This window comes from Ruditapes philippinarum, unplaced genomic scaffold (genome assembly GCF_026571515.1).
Source record: "Ruditapes philippinarum isolate M1 unplaced genomic scaffold, ASM2657151v2 ctg2582_1_1_1_1, whole genome shotgun sequence".
Classification (NCBI taxonomy): Eukaryota; Metazoa; Mollusca; class Bivalvia; order Venerida; family Veneridae; genus Ruditapes; species Ruditapes philippinarum.
This window is the reverse complement of record NW_026865210.1, coordinates 52,661-73,597: the sequence shown is the minus strand read 5'-3', so window position 1 is coordinate 73,597 and position 20,937 is coordinate 52,661. Positions and strand designations below refer to the sequence as shown.

Below are 20,937 nucleotides of genomic sequence, written 5' to 3'. Positions count from 1 at the left end.
TGTTATTCTATATATTCATGGACAGATGCTACATTTTTCTTTCGTGAATTGTCATTCGTTTTTATTTCTATTATTTTTAGCTCACCTGTCACAAAGTGACAGGGTGAGCTTTTGTGATCGCTTTTCGTCCGGCGTCCGTCCGTCCGTAAACTTATACATAAAATGACATCTCCTCATAAACCACTGAGCCAATTTCATCCAAACTTCACAGGAATGTTCCTGTGGTGGTCACCTTTTAAAATTGTTCAAAGAATTTAATTCCATGCAGAACTCTGGTTGCCATGGCAACCGAAAGAAAAAACTTTAAATATCTTCTTTTAAAAAACCATAAGAGCTATGGCTAAGATATTTGGCATGAAACATTTTCTAGTGAGTGTCTACCAAGTTTGTTCAAATAAAAGCCCTTGGGTCAAAATTGGCCCCGCCCCGGGGGGGTCATTGATTTTCCCTATATGCATATAGTAAAAACTTAAAAAATCTTCTTTTAAAGAACCCAAAGAGCTAGAGCTAAGATATTTAGCATGAAACATGTTCTAATGGGTGTCTACCAAGTTTCTTCAAATAAAAGCCCTGGGGTCAATCCCCCCATTGATTTTCCCTATATGCATATAGTAAAAACTTAAAAAATCTTCTTTTAAAGAACTCAAAGAGCTATGGCTAAGATATTGAGCATCAAACATGTTCTAATAGGTGTCTACCAAGTTTGTTAAAAAAAAAGCCCTGGGGTCAAAATTGGCCCCGCCCCAGGGGGTCATTGATTTTCCCTATAAGCATATTGTTATGCGCTAAATTATAGGTTCTACTGAAGGTGGATTGTATCACAACACAATGTTCCGTTTTATATTTTAATGTTTCTTTCTTAGTGGAATACCACAGATAATATATAACATATACACAGGTTATCCTGATGTTAACAAATTGATATTAAAAACAGTAACGATTATTTCTAGTGGGAAGCCACAATACAATGTTATCACTTGGAAATCCAAAATGTAACTGACTCTAAATTTTCTACATGTATCTTTACAATAATTCTAAAATTGATTTCGTTTTAACTGACCAATAGAATTTTTAACATTTTTGTGTCTTAAATAACAAAATGACCAATCAGGTTTCAATACAAATAATGTAACATAGCAACACAGAATTTATAACAACAATCATCACCTGGATATTTTATCAGTCATAAGGTTTAACAACATGATAAGTACAGACAGCTTAATTGACCTTATCACCTATATATTATAAAACTTTTAACACAGTTGATTGGACAAAGAGAAAAGCCGCATTTTAATCTTCCAGTTACATAATTTTAAATTTGACATCTGTTATTGAAACATATACAATTTGTAACTTAACATATTTGAAATTTCACAAATTTTGTTTTAAAAATATGACCTTTTAGAAAATGATTATATATACAAATATTTGTGTTTAAAAGAAAATCATCATGCATATTTATTCTTTTTTTTTTTTTTTTTTTTAAATGAATTTTATCATTTTTCGGCTGCACAACACTAGCCGAAAAATGATAAAATTCATTTAAAAAAAAAAAAAAAAAAAGAATAAATATGCATGATGATTTTCTTTTAAACACAAATATTTGTATATATAATCATTTTCTAAAAGGTCATATTTTTAAAACAAAATTTGTGAAATTTCAAATATGTTAAGTTACAAATTGTATATGTTTCAATAACAGATGTCAAATTTAAAATTATGTAACTGGAAGATTAAAATGCGGCTTTTCTCTTTGTCCAATCAACTGTGCTAAAAGTTTTATAATATATAGGTGATAAGGTCAATTAAGCTGTCTGTACTTATCATGTTGTTAAACCTTATGACTGATAAAATATCCAGGTGATGATTGTTGTTATATAATTCTGTGTTGCTATGTTACATTATTTGTATTGAAACCTGATTGGTCATTTTGTTATTTAAGACACAAAAATGTTAAAAATTCTATTGGTCAGTTAAAACGAAATCAATTTTAGAATTATTGTAAAGATACATGTAGAAAATTTAGAGTCAGTTACATTTTGGATTTCCAAGTGATAACATTGTATTGTGGCTTCCCACTAGAAATAATCGTTACTGTTTTTAATATCAATTTGTTAACATCAGGATAACCTGTGTATATGTTATATATTATCTGTGGTATTCCACTAAGAAAGAAACATTAAAATATAAAACGGAACATTGTGTTGTGATACAATCCACCTTCAGTAGAACCTATAATTTAGCGCATAACACGTGGCGGGAATCAGTGTCTTTCCCAACCTCTCAATTTAGCAAGCGATACTACGAATTCAAATTCCCCAAGAAGAACAACAATGAGTTTCACATATGGAATACCATTCAGAGGTGAAAAATCATGTGGACAATGTGGACTTTATCATAATATCAGACAGGAGAAGTGTTGTGCAAAAATGGCAAGATGCAACAAATGTAATAGAATTGGACATTTTGCACGAGTTTGTCTACGTCCAGCAGTTAGTGAAAAGTCAAACCAATCAAAACAACGCGATCAACAACGTATGACAACTTTTATAAGACGCAAGACAGCCGAAAATACATTACCATTTTACAATGAAGATGATGCCTACTTTAAGAAGAACCAAACAAACAACTCCGTAAGTAATGTTTCAACAGCAGAATTTCAGAAGTTGAAATCTTTGACTGATTCAAAGACTAAAACTATTACCGGTTTAAAAGCAGAAAATATGGCCCTTGTTTTTAAAAATCAAAGACTTAAGGATTTTAATGAAAAACTACAGGATGAGGTTTCCCAAAAGAAATTAGAAATAAGTCAACTTAAAGAAACATTTTTACAAAAAAACAACTCGCTAAAGGAAACAATTAGGACTGACTCTTCAAAACTAGAGATAATGGACAAACTTATATTAGAATTTAAGAAACTTAATGACGATTACGAACAGCTGAGACTGAAACACAACCAGAAAGCTTATGAAATAGAAATGATAGAATCAAGGAAAAACGACCAAATAGATGACCTTAAAAATGCAAACCACAACTTAAGAGACGAGATTGCTCATTTGAAAGACAAAACTAAATATCTATGTCGAAAAAGAGGAAACAGAAATCAAGATCTTTCAAGTACATGCGAGACCGGTTTCCCACATGAATGGAGAGGTCAATATCATCATGGAAGACAACAAGGACAGAGGGGGCAATACAACAGAAATAGACATCATTAAAACTGTGTTGTTTACAATAAGACAGTGATTAGGATATGTATTATTAGTGAATGGTACTTACGCTTTTCAGCAAAATCGGTGCTTTATATTCAAGTATATATTTCTGTAACTGAATATCTTATGTAAACAGTATTCTGATTTAATGATATTTATTTTTGTTAAATAGTATTTATGCTTCATTTCACAGGAGTGAAATAGTCTTAAAGGAGGGAGAAGTGTTGTGCAGCCGAAAAATGATAAAATTCATTTAAAAAAAAAAAAAAAAAAAAAATAAATATGCATGATGATTTTCTTTTAAACACAAATATTTGTATATATAATCATTTTCTAAAAGGTCATATTTTTAAAAAAAAATTTGTGTTTAAAAGAAAATCATCATGCATATTTATTCTTTTTTTTTTTTTTTTTTTAAATGAATTTTATCATTTTTCGGCTGCACAACAATATAGTAAAAACTTAAAAATCTTCTTTTAAAGAACCAAAAGAGTTAGAGCTAAGATATTTGGGTTCAAACATGTTTTAATAAGTGTCTACCAAGTTTGTTCAAATAAAAGCCCTGGGGTCAAAATTGGCCCCGCCCTGGGGGGTCATTGATTTTCCCAATATGCATATAGTAAAAACTTAAAAAATCTTCTTTTAAAGAACTCAAAGAGCTATGGCTAAGATATTTAGCATGAAACATGTTCTAATGGGTGTCTACCAAGTTTGTTCAAATAAAAGCCCTGGGGTCAAAATTGGCACCGCCCCGGGGGTCATTGATTTTCCTTATATGTGTATAGCAAAAACTTAAAAAATCTTCTTTGAAAAAACCCAAATAGCTAGAGTTAAGATATTAAGCATGAAACATCTTTTAGTGAGTGTCTACAAAGTTTGTTCAAATAAAAGACTTGGGGTCAAAATTGGCCCCGCCCCGGGGGTCATTGATTTTCTTTATATGTGTATAGCAAAAACTTAAAATCTTCTTTGAAAAAACCCAAATAGCTAGAGTTTAGATATTAAGCATGAAACATCTTCTAGTAAGTGTCTACAAAGTTTGTTCAAATAGAAGCCCTGGGGTCAAAACTGGCCCGGCCCTAGGGGTGTCATTGTTTTTAACTATATGTGTATAGTAAAAACTTTAAAAAAATCTTCTTTTAAAAAGCCCAATGAGCTAGAGCTTAGATGTTTAGCATGAAACATCTTCTTATGGGTGTCTACCAAGTTTGTGCAAATAAAAGCCCTTGGGTTAAATTGGCCCTGCAACGTTGGGGGGTGGGGGCCTATATACAGGTGAGCGACCTCAGGGCCATCATGGCCCTCTTATTTAACACGGAGTAGATCGAGTAGTTTTAACACGGTTTAATACATGGTCTTATATGTTTTTGTTAAAGCACAAAATAATAAAAAGTAACAGCTGATGACACTGATGTATATGGTCAGTCCATTCAATGTCTTCGTTTATGGTTAACAGTTTAACTACTGCTAGCTATGGGAAGCACAGTACATATAGTATAGTATATATAAGTAAGAAGTTATATATATATATATTCTGGGTTTTTATCACTTAATAAGTTTTGCAAATTGTCTACAATATTAATAAATTTCTTAACAATAGAATTTTACAGACCAAAATGGTTTACTTTTACATGTACTAGTATATTTAACATGGATACATTTCTATTTACTTGTATGGTTTTCGTTATTCTTAAAACTTAGACATTTAAAAAGTCTTTGTCAACTATACGTATATGAACAGCAATAACAACAACACCATTTATTATGTTAATATATATATATAATTGTTAAACACATTTCCATGGTATATTGATAAAATAAATAAACATTTTATAAGACAAGTATTTACGGTTTTCTCTCATAAATACACATAATAGATACATTCTGTACATCTACGGAAAGGATGTAAAATGCGGACCTTACTGTGACGTCACTTAGTTCTACATAATTAGTACTGGTCCACATGACAATTAAGTCTACATAAAATGGAGAAAAAAAGTTTGAGTCAATTAAAAATAGTAACACAATTATAAACAGCATGGCATATACCAATAATATAATAACAGTGATTCTTTATATGCACATTTACTATTACAATGTAAAAAGAAGGAGAACCTCTTGGAAATCGCAAATTTTCGATTGAGTCGAGTTTTTCTTTTGCGAATGGCAATACAACGTGCAACATCTCTGTCCCCTCTAAGCCGAATTCAGTCTGAAATAAATCCATATTCACAGAAAATGGAATGATCAACCAGTAACTGCACTATATTTGACGGAAAGATAAGCTAACATTCTTTATTCCTTTATCTACTTCAGCAGTTATAGTTGTGTATTAATGTAAGTATTTAGACTATCCCAAACAGCAAATATACTAGGATAAATTATCACCCAGATTGATTTTAACTTCAAATAATATGCTATAAATTAGGGATTCGTCTTTAATTTCCAAGAAATCAGCGTTGACAATATAAACAAAATCATGACTATATATATATATATGCATGTATCATCCGTATATATGGAGCTATAAATGGTAATGTGCAAATTTATTTCATGATAAAAAAAGTCGTACAGCTGTTAAAACATGTTTGTGAAGTCGTCTTTGGTTTACTGACAAATGAAGAAACTGTCCAACATGTGCTAAATAAGTATCCAAAATTTAAATAGTGGATACTTATCTATCCATTTTTAGCTCCACTTCTTTTTTGAAAAAAGAGGTATTGTTACAGTTATGGCGGCGTTGCCGTCCGCAAACTTTTACCCTGATCATAACATTTTCAGTTCTTGGTGTATTGTCTTCAAACAACTTTTAGCATAGAAACAAGTTTCACTCTGACTGAGACAGAGTAGTATCGTATATCTTATGAAACATTATGACCTATATGTAATAAAATTTATCAGCTAGCATTGGTATTTCTAATCAAAGCAAATCTAGTATCTGGAAAATATACAGGATTTAAAGGATTTTAATTTCTGGATCGCCAATCAGTAATAATAAATCGATTAAAATATACAATGTACATGTACTTCTTGAAAATGTTTTGAAGTTATAGAAGAAATTTAAACATGTCTCCACTTTATCATCTTAAAATGGTTGACTTTAATTACCAGAAATATGCCTCTGAAATGTGTCAGACCGGCACATATTGTCAGTTTTTGTCATGAAATTTGTTCATATGATTTTCTGGCATTGTTTTAATTTCCACGTTAAATTGCTAGTTATCAAGTTTAAATTTCACTTCATACTGTTTTCCACTCTCATCTTTAGCTTCAGCTCTTAGTTCTGTAGCACCAAAGTAAACTTTTAATTTAACACAACTGTCCAGGGATCTCGACTCTCCAATGTCTACACTCATTGTGCCAATTAAATGACATCCTATCTCATCGATATATATCGGATTGTTTAATATCTCGGACCTGTAAAACGGGAATTCTATCACAGTTTGATATTTGGACTTTACATAAGCTTCGATTTCTTGTGTTGGTTTATTGTACGGAATTTCATCCCCTTTTACAATCAACGTTTTAAAAATATCCCGACAGACAGGACCATCATCTGTTTCCTCTCGTTTTTCAGGATCATGTCGTGCTGGATCAAATTCTTCGTTCCAGTCTAGGCCATATGTATAACGACTGATTCGTTTATTAACTACAGACTGATCCCTACCGAAAATAACTGCTCCCTTCATGATTGTTGTTGAAGCTTCCGGTGGTATAATAACTGTCTTATCCGGAAATTTGGCGCGAATACTTTCTTTCAGTAGCTGGCAGTCAGAAAACCCACCGACACAAATGATCGTGTCAATATTATCTGGAATTTTACATAGTACGTCCTGTACTGTTTCTAATATGCCATCAATTGTTTCTGTGAAGAAACTTCTGAAAAGAGTACTTTTTATCCTCATTTTGTCTGCCTTGAATTCTACATCCTCGGAAATTGTCATTTGACGAACAGATTCAGTGAGTTTTTCTCTGTTATGTTGTTCATGCAAGGATCGAAACGATTCCGAAACAAGCATTGTAACCTTTGCATTGTCACCTCTATCATTGAAGGCACATTTCTTGTTTTCAAAGTGCCGTTGCATCATTAAAAAATCTTCCATATTTTTGTTCCGAAATTTAGAAAACGCTGGTGCACCAGAGATCCTTTGCAAAAACTGCTCATACTTAAAATTGATATTATCACCGCCCCAAGGGCCCCCTTCAGGCGGAATAATTTCCTCGAACTGGAAATTACCATTGACACGGTGTGCAGCAATGTCCAGAGTTCCACCTGTTAATATGCAATGTCAGACAAGGTATAAAGAAATCAATACATAAGTACTGCATATGAAGGTCAAGGTAACTTCAAACAAAATTTAAGACGCGATAATATATTCTATTTATTCTAAAATCGATTTGAAAACAGATAGATGTCAGAATCATTTATAAACAAGTAGCTTGGTCTGAGGAAAAATCGGTACGTTTAAGAAACATTAATTTGCACTATTAGAAATGAAAATGATATACTCATATATTATAACTATTGAGAATCTTTGATATCATTGATGTAAGATACATTACTAAGCGTTCACTTTCTGTACGATTGTATGACAACTGGGTAGCTATATAACTATAATCATTAGATTATTAGAGAGCTAATTGTTATCATTTCAGTTGTAAGTGAAACACAGTGTGATATCATTTCATAAATTTCAAAAGTATTTCATACACATTTCTTGCAACTCTTTACCAAAATGTTTATAAATACACAGTCACAAGAGTTCACTATATGTTAATGCTGACTTTTCCAAAACATTATATTATATTGCCAGACACTAAGACTTTAATTAGCATGAGCATGTATTAGTCAGTTAACTTTCACGAAAACTGATACAGATATTTTAGAGAATGTTGAAAATTCTTACCGCCCAAATCAATTATGAGATGACATGACCCTTGTGTCATTGCCTTTTTTTGTTGCGCCACCATATCAAGGACAGGTAACTCTTTAGTTAAAACATAAACGGCGGCACATTCCGGCTCTAAAGCTATTCGCAGTCTTTCTTTTGGAATATGTGCCTGAAATTTAAAACAATACACCAGTGTAAGCTCATTTTAAATATTTTGTCATTTTTTTTTCAATCTTTAAGGTTAGAAATAAACAAGATGTGATTTATACGCAAAAGATATATTTCTGTCAAAATTCGTACTCTAGTTGTTGTCGAGCCCGCTTGCGGAGGGCTCGGCATAGCTGTTACAATTGCGTTTTGGTGTATGTACACGCGTGCGTGAGTTCGTGTGTCCGTCCGTCTGAATTATGTTAGTAAGGGTCTTATCGCATCAGTAGGTAGAATTTCAAATAACTAAGCACAAATGTTCACACTAACGAGACATGCATGTCGTGCACAAGAGCCGTGTGGCTAGGTCAAAGATCAAGGTCGTACTTAAAGGTCAAATGCAAAAAAAATGGTCACAAACAGCTTGTCCTCGCCATAACTCTGTCACTAGCTGGTTGAAGCACAAATGTTCAACATCATGAGATGGCGTGTCGCTTGTAATATCCGTGTGGCTAAAGTCAAAGGTCAAGGTATTACTACCGTCCAGATTATGCTTGGGCACCCTTTGTATCCAATATTATTTTGGTCTTGATAATAATCAAAACATATTTTGATATGATTTATATACATGTAAAGGTAATATTTTATTATTTTATATATATATTAATGGAAATATAATTGAACAAAACGTAATTATATAAGTCATAATATCGAACGTTTATCGCCGCTTTCCGCATGAACACTTTTGCCCCTTCGCTCCAAATAGCTGGTGTTGTTAGAACATAATGTATATCATCTTCTCTGACATTTGGAATTCTTTCTCTGACTGTCTCAATTATCTTCCGCTTCATATAATCTATTGAAAACGTAAACACAGTCAAAGCATCGAAATCACGACCCTCTGAATCTTTTATTTTGCTGTGTTGTGATAAGCCGCATGATTTCTAAAATAATTACAATATATGTACTGAGAATTTAAAATAATTATATATATAAATTGTGAAAGAAAAATAATTACAATATGTGTACCGAGAAAGTAAAAAATATACAATACATGTATATGTATTAATTGATAAAATAAAATATTACAATAAATGAACTGAGAAAGTAAAATAATTACAATACATCTACTGAGAAAGTAAAATTTCACAATAATGTATTTAGAAGGTAAAATAATTACAATACATGTACTGAGAAAGTAAAATAATCACAACATAATTATGTATTAAGAAGTAAAATTATTACACTATTATGTACTGAGATAGTATAATAATTACAATGTATGTACTGATAAAGAACAAAAGCGTGTGCCCCGAATAGGTTTTGGACACAGAAAACACTGTCGGGTACGTGAAACAGTGCAGATTTTCCGTGATACGATGCTTCCAATATGGAGGAAGGTAAACAACTAAAAGGTACGTGCCATTTTATTTTCTATGTATTTAGACAAATCCGTTTTATATAGTAAAAGATGAATATTTGCACGTAACGAAAAAATAAAATCACTACAAGATCGATAAGTTCACAATATATATGTCACATTTGATATATATGATTGCTTTACAAAACAACTTTTGTAAATAAATGTTCATGAAATTTGAAGCGAGAGAAGTGGTAAATTTTTGACTCAATCTTCGTACAAGAGACACTTATATTGAAGTAAATACTCTTGTTTATTACAGTAAACGTATAAAATCATCTGTGCAATTTCAACAATTGTTCTGTCAATATGTTTTGTCGAAATTTGTCTATTTTCTGTTTCGTCTCGACAACGGTGCAGACGCTAAGCAACGGCGCGGACTTTCCGTAACCGTTACTAGTTATGACCAATCAGTATGTGAAATATGAAGACTTTGTGATAAATAGTTTTTAAGATAGTAAGCGGAAACAATCCTGATATTTAAGGCCCTGTGACCTTGATCTTTCAACTTGTGACCCAAAATCAATAGGGATCATCAACTAGTTATGACCAATCACTGTGTAATATAAAGATTTTGTGATAAATTGCTTTCAAGATAATGAGTAGAAACCATAATAACATTCAAGGACCCGGTGACCTTTACATTTGACCTAGTGACCCAAAAATCAATAGGGTTCACCTACTATTTATGACCAATCAGTATGTGAAATATAAAGACTTTGTGATAAATAACTTTCAAGATTATAAGAGGAAACCATTCTGAAATTTAAGGCCCCTGTGACCTTGTCCTTTGACCTAGTAACCTCAAAATCAATATGAGTCATCTACTAGTTATGACCAATAAATATGCGAAATATGAAGACTTTGTGATAAATACTAACCAAAATAATGAGCTGAAACCACTCTTAACATTTATGGCCCCTGTGACCTTGACCTTTGACCTGGTGACCCCAAAATCAATATGGGTCGTTTACTAGTCATGACCAATTAATATGTGAAATATGAATACTGTGATAAATAGTAACCAAGACAATGAGCGGAAATCATACTACCTTTCAAGGCCACTGTGACCTTGACCTTTGACCTTGTGACCCCAAAATCAATAGGAGTCATCTACTAGTTATGACCAATCAATATGTGAAATATGAAGACTTTGTGATAATTAGTAACCAAGATAATGGGCGGAAATTATTCTGACATTTAAGGCCCCTGTGACCTTTGACCTAGTAACCCCAAAATCAATAAGGGTGATCTACTAGTTATGACCAATCAGTAAGTGAAATATGAAGACATTGTGATAAATTGTTTTAAAGATAATGAGCGGAAACCATTTTGACATTTAAGACCCCTGTGACCTTGACCTTTAACCTGGTGATCCCAAAATCAATAGGGATCATCTACTAGTTAAGACCAATCACTATGTGAAATATGAAGACAATGTGATAAATGGTTTTCAAGATAATAAACAGAAACCATTTTGACATTCAGGCCCCTGTCACATTGACCTTTGACTTTGTGACCCCAAAATCAATAGGGGTCATTTACTAGTTATGGCCAATCAGTATGTGAAATATGAAGACTTCATGATAAATTGCTTTTAAGAAAATCTGCGGAAACCATGTGGTCTACCGGCAGAGAGACAAACGGACCACCAGACAGACAGACCGACCGACCGACATTAGCAAAACAATATACCCTCTCTTCTTCGAAGGGGGCATACACATGAACAAAGGGCAATAACTTCAAAATAAGACAAGGTAGAGTTACGATTCTTGTGCACTGCACATCTACCCAATGAAATCTATCTACCTACAAAGTCTAATGTTGATATTTCATATACTATATATTAAGAGTAATGTCCCAGACAAAGTTCAAAGTGTAAAAATGAACAAAGGGCAATAACTCTAAACTAAGGCAAGCAGAATTATAGTCCTTGTGCACTGCACATTTACTCAATGAGATCTATCTACCTTCAAAGTTTCATGTTGATATCTCTTATACTTTTAAAGTAATATTCCGGACGAAAGTCACAGTGTAAAATGAACAAAGGACAATAACTTAAAAGTTAGGCAAGGTAGAGTTACGATTCTTGTGCACTGCACATCTTTTCAGTAATATCTATCTAAGTTTTATGTTGATACCACTTGTTGTTTCAGAGTTATGTCCCGGACGGACTGACTTAAAATCAATTAAGAGTTACTTTGGCAACTTATCGAACATACCTTATTCTCCTTATTGTATAGTTTCATTTTGAAACGCCGGAAGTACCGCCATTCTTTATGCTCTTCATCTTCAGCTAATTCTGCATATTTTATCTCAGCATCATATCCGAACGAGTGAAATGATGCGTCTGGTTTTAACAATAGACAGGTTGGTGTCTTCGGTGTACTAAAATATATGTCAATGTAAATGTGCTGATTGACGTCACATTTAGCTCTTAATATACCATAAATGTATATAACTGAATGACAATATAAAGAACACTTAATTAAACCGTTTACAGGTATATATAATTTTGAATACAGTCCAACTCTGTTTGTGTTCATAATATTCAAGATTATATTGGTTAGAATGTATATATTTCTTAAGATCTATTAACTATATTTTAACATGAAAAAAAATACCTTGAATGATCGCCAGACTTCCACGAATAGGCAAGAATATTTCCTTTATCAAGCTCATAATCATGAAGAGTTGACAAGGCGAACCCCGAAAACGTTGTTCCAAAGTCGATGGAAGCCACCAACAATTTGTCCTTCCAGTTTGTTCCCATCTTCAATAAAGAAAATCTTTCATCATTATTTTTAATGAACCGACTCAGACGTTTCATTAAGTCAACATTCTTTTAAAATGTAAGATATTAAATGACCCTGCAAGTATTTTAAGAGCAACATACATGTATTAACTCGAATGCACTTAAAATATTGTTGAACGTCTAATAGCGTTTAAAACTTCTTAAAATATCAAGTTTTTTCAATGAAAAATACAACGTTTACACGTTACGTTTTAGGACGAAATCAAAACCGAAAGTTAAATTAATATTTTTACATAATTTAAAGAACAATTATTAAATACCTGTAGTGATAAACTGATCGGAAATACTTATTTACTTCCTGCTCTTTTCCATGCTATAAATAATCATTAATCAATATATCAATGGAATGTTAAATAGGGTTTAACATACCTCCATTTTTGTAAAGTAGGCCTATATATGTAGATAAATACACAGGGGAGGTAAACATGCAGGGTACCTGCCATGCTTATGTTTTCTTGTTATTAATTTAATGGAAGACCAATAAATATTAAATGTAGCTTGCTTTATCTATAAGCAACGTAAATGTTTATAGTTAAAACAGCAAAAGCGGCTGAACTAATAATGAATAAATATGTAATAATTATGGTGTTCTGTAAGGACCGAGAACGAAAAACGCGAAGTTCGAAAGTACGATGTTGACATTACGACAGTACGATATTGACAGTACGATGTTTACGATCTTGAAAGTACGACAGTACGATTATGACAGTAAGAAAGTACATAGTGACAGTGACAGCCAGATGACCTATCGTTATCGTACTGTCGTACTTCGTCATCGTGCCATCGTACTATCGTGTTGTCACCATCGTACTGTTGTACTGATTACTTTATTATATTCTTAATGTGTTACCTTTTCTTAAAAAGATATTATTATTATTATTATATTAATCATTATTATACACGTTTGGTATACATGTTAAAAGCGATTTACATGTATTGCACTTTTATATACTTTTTTCTAAAATATAGATTGTTCGAGACGAAATGAGGTGGGAAACATCCCGTATCGGCCTTTACCCATAGCTTATAGCAAGTAAGCTAAATTATCTTTTTATCGTTTCCTCGACATATATTATGTTATATGAATGACTTTATCCACTTTTAGTAATAAATAAAAAAAAACTAAATTCAGCAAACAAAATTAAGGGAAAGTTTTTTTGAGTCGTAGGGCCAAAAAAAGAGAAAACCACCTCTCGGGATAAGGTTTATTTTCATGCAACTAGATGAAAATAAATCTCGTACTTACAGAAAAAAAAAAACTTGAATTTTCTGTCCATTTACATTTATTTTCTTTTTGTTTTGACCTTACGATTCGAAAAAAGCTTCCCCTTTAATTCTTTTTATTTGCTGAGTTTATTTTTCTATTACAACGACAAAGTGAATAAAAATAATTAAGCTGAAATATGACGCTTGGAGACGTATTATAACTATGTCGATGTGCCTGTACTGACACCAGACATGGATTTATGCTGAGTATCGAGATTGTCATTGCATCAAACTAGTCCCGTGCCAAATTCTTTTTTTTAGTCCCCTACCGGTTTAACCGGAGGGGACTTTAGGTTTACCCTCCGTCCATCTGTCTGTCTGTCAGTTTGTCCGTCCGTCCGTCCACAAAACTGGATCCCGCGATAACGCAAAAAGTACTGAAAATATTTAAATGAAACTTGATATATGGATAGATGGCAGTATGGAGATTATGCACGACTTTTTCTTTTTTTCCTATGTTGAAAATTCTGGTTGCTATGGCAACAAATAGTCTGAAAATATGGCAAATATAACACATAAACTTGATCCAGTGATAACTCAAAAAGTACTGAAAATATTTTTATGAAACTTATAATAAGGGTAGATGGCAGTCTGGAGATTATGCACATCTTTTTTCTTTTCTTCCTATGTTGAAGGTTCTGGTTGCTATGGCAACAAATAGACTGAATTTCAAGATTTCTGATTTAAATTTTTAAGCTTTATCACTACAAGTTCTTTATTTCTTAAGGTGTTTACTTCAAACTTTAAATATAAGTTTCTGGTCATCAACCACATCATATGTGACAAGGTTTACATATCTAACACAAAATTTATCAGAATTACCTCCCTTGAACTTAGAATTTTTATGTAAAAAAAATGTTGTCTCTTTTAAATAACTTCTTTATTTCTTAATGTATCTACTTCAAACTTCATATATATGTTTCTTATTATCACTCAACATTTTTGAAAAGGTTAAATACTCTAGCAAGACTATTTCCAGAATTATGTCCCCCTTGAACTTAGATTTTTTTCGAGAAATTGGTATTTTTTACTCCAACTTCTTCATTCCTTATAGGATTTACTTTAAAATCCCACATCGTAATAATATGACAAGGTTTATAAATCTAGAATCCATATTTCTAACCGGTAGGGGACTTATGGATTGCTGCAATACTATGATAATTGCTTGTTTCAATATAATAAAACATTTGACGACGAATGGCATGTGCTCGTATATAAGATGTAAATATTATACTAAATTCAACCGCAATTTTAGCATTGAAACAATACGTAGCTACAATACAATAGATGTACGACAAAAGATAGTACAATTCACAGATGAAATTATACTCTTTCAAAATAAGCAAATTAATATATCCCCAATTAAAAAAGCATAGCTTGAATTCCTTACAAATATTTTCAAAATTATAGAATCTTCTCAAACAATATATGCTGAGTATATATTTTGCAGGCGGGTTTCTCCCACGCATATTTTGTGAGATGAAATCATCGTATACATCAGTCTAATTACAGTAAGTAAGATATTACTCAGTGTTTTGGGTACAGTCCAGCTTCTAGAAACGTGTACGACCTGATATATTGCGACTAGCAATGTTAACATGAGTTATATGTTGCTTGAAGCTAATTTGTATTTCACTTACTATTATTATATCAAAAAGGCACAGGTAAAGTGTATACATTCTTTATTTTCAAAGCATTTTATACGTTGGCTGTTTAATTCTTTTTTTTTTCTTAATGTGTTACCTGTTTAAAATGACAAAAATCGCGGATAACGTTAATTAAATACAATGAGATGCGTTTAAATTAAGTTTTAGGAGCGGTGGGTTATATTGGATTATTGTCGATTGTGATAATAAAGTTTGTCTGCCAAAGAATTGCAAAAACTGAAACTAAATTGATCATTCGGATACATTCGGATCTATAGGTATTATTTTTCTGTGGGTTTAACTATTCGTATCATTTAGTTTTAAGGGTGTTTTTGGAGTTGTAAGACACAAGTGTTGGCTCAGATTTGTTGATTGTGGGATATTTAAGTAAACAATATGTAAGGATTCATTATTTTTTATAGTAAGATTCAAGTTTAGATATTATGAAGCTACTTTTTCAGGATAGCTGCATATATATTATGTTAGATAAGTTTGTTTTTTTCTTTAGAAAATATGATTCTAATATAATATAAAATTACATGCTATTGTGCTACAACCAATACCATGTTATTATAAGAGGCTACAGCCATCATTTACGCAAAGTTTTTTTTAGTACCATAATTATGTTGTCTAAAAAAGCACTGTATATATAAGGTTGTATGTACGGCAATGTCGACCTCTGTGAAAAAAATGCTGTTTATATACTAGTAATCTTCCTTATTCATCACTATATTCTTTCTAATATGTATCTTTATATCTCGTTATAGTTATTTTTAACGAAGTCATGAAATTCTACTTTTCATGATGGGATTACAGTGGTGAGTTAAGTTTAACAGCCGGTTAAAAGTCAAGTATAACATATATCTTCCTTACAACTATTTTATACAGAAATGTTATAAACTGTTCATAAAAAATCGATATTAACCATTATTTTGAAATATATATTTCAAAACTATGTATAATGATAATACTTATAATAATAATAATAATAATAATAATAATAATAATAATAATAATAATAATAATAATAAAATAAATAATAATAATCAGTTAGTTCATTGAATAATTAGACAATTCATGCAAACAAAAAAATGAAAACAGTACCGGCTGAACAACAACGTTTTATATAAAGGAATGTGTTAATTATTGCCTAAAAGAAAAATTGTAAAGTTATGTTTTAATTAGATCTATTTGTTAATAAGCTTTCACAATAGATTGAAAACTACAGGTATCGTGTAACGATACTGTATAATTTCGTATATATAATATATTATAACGTTCATGTTATTAAAGATCAATTACTAATTACAAGGTGTAAAGTCAAGTGAAACGAAAACTTAAACAAGTAGACAATTTAAAAGATTGCATTTCAAATAGGTGTGTGTAAAAAGTAAATGACCCTTGCTAATGTATGTAAACTGAAGTTAACGAAGAAAGTTATGTAGAACGTTTTCAGGTTATTTTTCCTCAAGCTACGAAATATTTTATATTGTCATCATATTATACGTTGAATATCTGTTATTTAATAAAGTTTATTCGATTTCAAATCTATCTTTACAGTTGTAAGTCACTGGAAGAAATATGGTCGCGATTGGCATCGATCTTGGCACAACTTACTCGTGCGTAGGTGTTTTCCAGCACGGAAAAGTAGAGATTATTGCCAATGACCAGGGCAATCGGACCACACCTAGTTACGTTGCTTTCACTGATACAGAGAGACTTATAGGTAAGTTTGGAGATTTGCCATGACGTAAGCATGTTACCACTATTGAATTTGAATTTAGTAGGTTAGATCAATATTTAAAAGACGCTTCAGATTTGGTAGGAAGGTTGCTCACAATTACCTTTGCCAACAATGTTCATGAATTGTAACAAAGATGTTTCGCAAACATGTCTTGTTCAGTTGTTAATGTGCCAGTCTTCCATGCTGTTCAGCAAATATATGCAATTATTTTCTGTATTATTTGATTTATAACTTCATAGTGAATTCTCCCAATAAAATGTTTTGTTCCAACTTTAAAGATTCAATATGGTATATGACTGGAGACCAAGGAGACTATTTTTATGTGGCATTTTTTCCCATTTTCAATGTATATATATATTAAGATTAACTTCAATCCGTAATATCGTACAAGCTTTAAAAAATAGTTTTGTTATTTCCAGGTGACGCAGCTAAAAACCAGGCAGCGATGAACGCCACCAATACAATTTTCGACGCAAAACGTTTAATTGGGAGGAAGTTTGACGACACTTCTGTTCAAAACGATATGAAGCACTGGCCCTTTAAATTGATAAACAAGGGTGGGAAGCCGATCATTCAAGTGGAATACAAGGGAGAGAATAAGACATTTTCGGCAGAAGAAATCAGTTCCATGGTTTTGATTAAGATGAAAGAGACCGCCGAGGCTTACCTTGGTACAAAAATTAAAGACGCTGTTGTCACGGTTCCAGCGTATTTCAACGACTCGCAGCGACAGGCAACAAAAGACGCGGGCCAAATATCTGGCCTCAATGTTTTAAGAATAATAAACGAACCAACTGCTGCCGCCCTAGCTTACGGACTCGACAAGAGTCTTTCTGGGGAGAAGAATGTCTTAATTTATGATTTAGGTGGTGGTACCTTTGACGTATCTATTCTTACAATAGATGAGGGGTCAATGTTTGAAGTAAGGTCTACCGCTGGCGACACTCATTTAGGAGGTGAAGATTTCGATAGTCGACTTGTTAACCACTTTGTTAAGGAATTCCAAAGGAAACACCATAAAGATCTTAGTAAAAACAATAGAGCGATTCGCAGGCTACAAACGGCATGTGAGCGAGCGAAGCGAACACTTTCAAGCAGTACTGAGGCAAGCATAGAAATTGATTCATTATTCGATGGAGTCGACTTTTACACGAAAGTTACACGTGCAAGATTTGAAGAGCTTTGTTCTGACCTTTTCCGTGGAACTTTAGACCCAGTAGAAAAAGCCCTGACGGACGCCAAAATGGACAAAAGCAAGATTAATGATATTGTACTTGTCGGCGGTTCAACACGTATCCCAAAAATTCAGAAGCTGTTACAAGATTTCATGAATGGTAGAGAATTAAACAAGTCAATTAACCCGGATGAAGCTGTAGCATACGGCGCTGCTATACAGGCTGCTGTTCTTTCCGGCGATTCAAGCGAAGCAATTAAAGATGTTCTACTTGTTGACGTCAGTCCGTTGTCTTTAGGCATAGAAACAGCGGGTGGTGTAATGACCAACTTGATTGACAGAAACAGTCGCATACCAGCTAAATTTTCGAAAACATTTACGACATATGCCGACAATCAACCTGGTGTGTCAATTCAAGTATATGAAGGTGAACGCGCGATGACTAAGGACAATCATTTGTTGGGAAAGTTTGAATTGGCTGGTATACCGCCCGCTCCCCGAGGCGTTCCGCAAATTGAAGTCACGTTTGATATTGACGCCAACGGCATTTTGAATGTGTCAGCTGAGGATAAAAGCACCGGGAGATCAAATAAAATAACGATAACAAATGATAAAGGTAGACTTTCAAAGGATGATATTGATAGAATGGTGAATGACGCCGAGAAATACAAAGCTGAGGACGATTTACAGAGGGAACGTGTTACTGCTCGCAATCAACTTGAGAGCTATATTTTCTCGGTAAAACAAGCGGCTGATGACGCCGGAAACAAACTGTCTGACTCGGACAAACAGACTGTGATAAGTAAATGTGACGAAGCTCTTAAATGGCTTGACGAAAACTCCCTAGGTGAAAAAGAAGAATTCGAGCACCATTTAAAGGAATTGCAACAGGCGTGTTCTCCTATAATGGCCAAACTTCACGGAAGTGGTGCATCGTCTTCCGGTTCCGGGCCAAAAGTTGAAGAAGTGGATTAAACAGATGCTTTATAAAGATAACATTTGTAAATAAAGTAGAAACATTTGGCGCTAAATTATTTTGTGTGATGAAATTGAATTTTGTGATAAGCATGTTGACATTCCTTTTATAAAGGTTTTAAAAAAGAACTGGTTAAAACAAATGATCGGGTGTAATGAAAAGAAAACAGAATTCCTTTAGTTTATTTCATAATAAATATCACTGAATGGATATCGATATTAAGGAACATATTTTTAATTGATGGTGAATAACCTCATGAAGGTACAGATAAAATATGAATGAACATCTCACAATTCTCTTTACATTAAAGTGCCAGGGGGTATAAAGGTAACTTTGATTAACACATGAATCAGTTAACCATACTTTATACTCGTGCACATGAATTGTAACAAGGAAACATGGCATATGGAAATTAAATATTTAACATGTAAAGACGTTGTGCTGCTGCATGCGTGAATATATCAGCAATATTTGTATTAATGCATGTATCGCTTGTTATTTTATATAAATACAAAAAGAATACGTTTTTATATTATTCACATTACATCCAGGCCTAATTAGGTTAGAGGCAATCTTTTGATAAAGCTATTCAGTTCGGAATCTGTCCTTAAATACCGATGAATTATTTGGAAATAGAACCTGGCACAAGACTTCTAGTATACTGAACATACGAGGGGAGTTCAATGAGTCCATAAAACTCGATATATATCTTTACAATTCAAGACTTTTTTCTTTCATTTTTGAGCAGTATAAACCGTTGTCAGTCGAATGAGCTGTCATTTTGCTGTTGGAAACCTTTACCCATAGCTAGGCAAAGAGCAGTTATAAAGTTCCTCACTAGGTAGGGGATAAATGCCAAAGAAAACCATCGCCACATGGCTGATGTGTATGGTGATAATAACGGTGGAAAAGTGGTCAGCAGAATTTACACGTTCAGTACTGGTTGATTCCAGGGACAGATTCGATAGTCTGTCTAATAGCTTATATATAGCTTCCTACACAATCGAACTTAAAAGTAATATATATATATAGATATCTTATGTGTATGATAGATTGACGAAATTTGTTTGTTTCGAGTGAATAAGATATATATCTCACTAAGGAGTGAAAAATATGTGTAGATTTTTTTCACTCCTGTATGAGATAAATATCACATTCAAGAAAACATTCAATGTTATCTTTTTATTTCATGAATGTCTATTAACTAACAGTATTTATCGACTTGTAGGAAGTACAGGCAATGAATCTTTTTATACAGTTTTAATTAAGTAATGATACTTAAATAGAGAAATATGCTGTAAAGAACAAAACGCAAAAAAATAATGTTCATGCAAATTTAAGAAATCATAAAAAGTAATACGCACGCCAATAAATGTTACGACAAAGCTACGATCGAGAGGGTAATGCAGTTGTGGATATGGAATTTATTGCACTGAAATATCAGTGTTATTGTAAGTTTAACATAATTGTTCATAATTTACTACATTTCCACCTTGAGAATCAGTTTTTCACGAGATTGGAATTTTGTTTCAGTGCCTTTATACTTACCTGAAGAATGAAAACAATTTTGCTGATGCAATGTGCAGGATTCCTGTCTGGAATCTCGATTTTACGTTAGATTTCTCGTTAGATTCTATTTTCATGC

General features: G+C 32.6%; 2 protein-coding genes across 5 annotated transcripts; one reads left to right on the top strand and one right to left on the bottom strand.

The window, feature by feature from the left end:
- Positions 1–5,616: 5,616 nt before the first annotated feature.
- LOC132728173 (heat shock 70 kDa protein 12A-like) lies at positions 5,617–12,898 on the bottom strand. Of its 2 annotated transcripts, none has more exons than XM_060713802.1 (6): positions 12,856–12,898; positions 12,296–12,444; positions 11,894–12,059; positions 8,968–9,195; positions 8,120–8,273; positions 5,617–7,485 (listed from the first exon to the last, which is right to left on the bottom strand). In XM_060713802.1, the coding sequence occupies exons 1-6, from the start codon at positions 12,859–12,861 to the stop codon at positions 6,428–6,430; spliced, it is 1,761 nt and encodes a 586-aa protein (XP_060569785.1). In that variant the 5' UTR covers positions 12,862–12,898; the 3' UTR covers positions 5,617–6,427. The 2 variants fall into 2 exon arrangements, with proteins under 2 accessions (XP_060569785.1, XP_060569786.1); XM_060713803.1 differs by having other exon boundaries at positions 12,747–12,876.
- Positions 12,899–15,274: 2,376 nt separating this feature from the next.
- Positions 15,275–19,812, top strand: LOC132728172 (heat shock 70 kDa protein-like). Of its 3 annotated transcripts, none has more exons than XM_060713799.1 (3): positions 15,275–15,416; positions 16,959–17,124; positions 17,562–19,812. In XM_060713799.1, the coding sequence occupies exons 2-3, from the start codon at positions 16,980–16,982 to the stop codon at positions 19,289–19,291; spliced, it is 1,875 nt and encodes a 624-aa protein (XP_060569782.1). In that variant the 5' UTR covers positions 15,275–15,416; positions 16,959–16,979; the 3' UTR covers positions 19,292–19,812. The 3 variants fall into 3 exon arrangements, with proteins under 3 accessions (XP_060569782.1, XP_060569784.1, XP_060569783.1); XM_060713801.1 differs by lacking the exon at positions 15,275–15,416 and adding an exon at positions 15,542–15,676; XM_060713800.1 differs by lacking the exon at positions 15,275–15,416 and adding an exon at positions 15,664–15,796.
- The last annotated feature ends 1,125 nt before the right edge of the window (positions 19,813–20,937 follow it).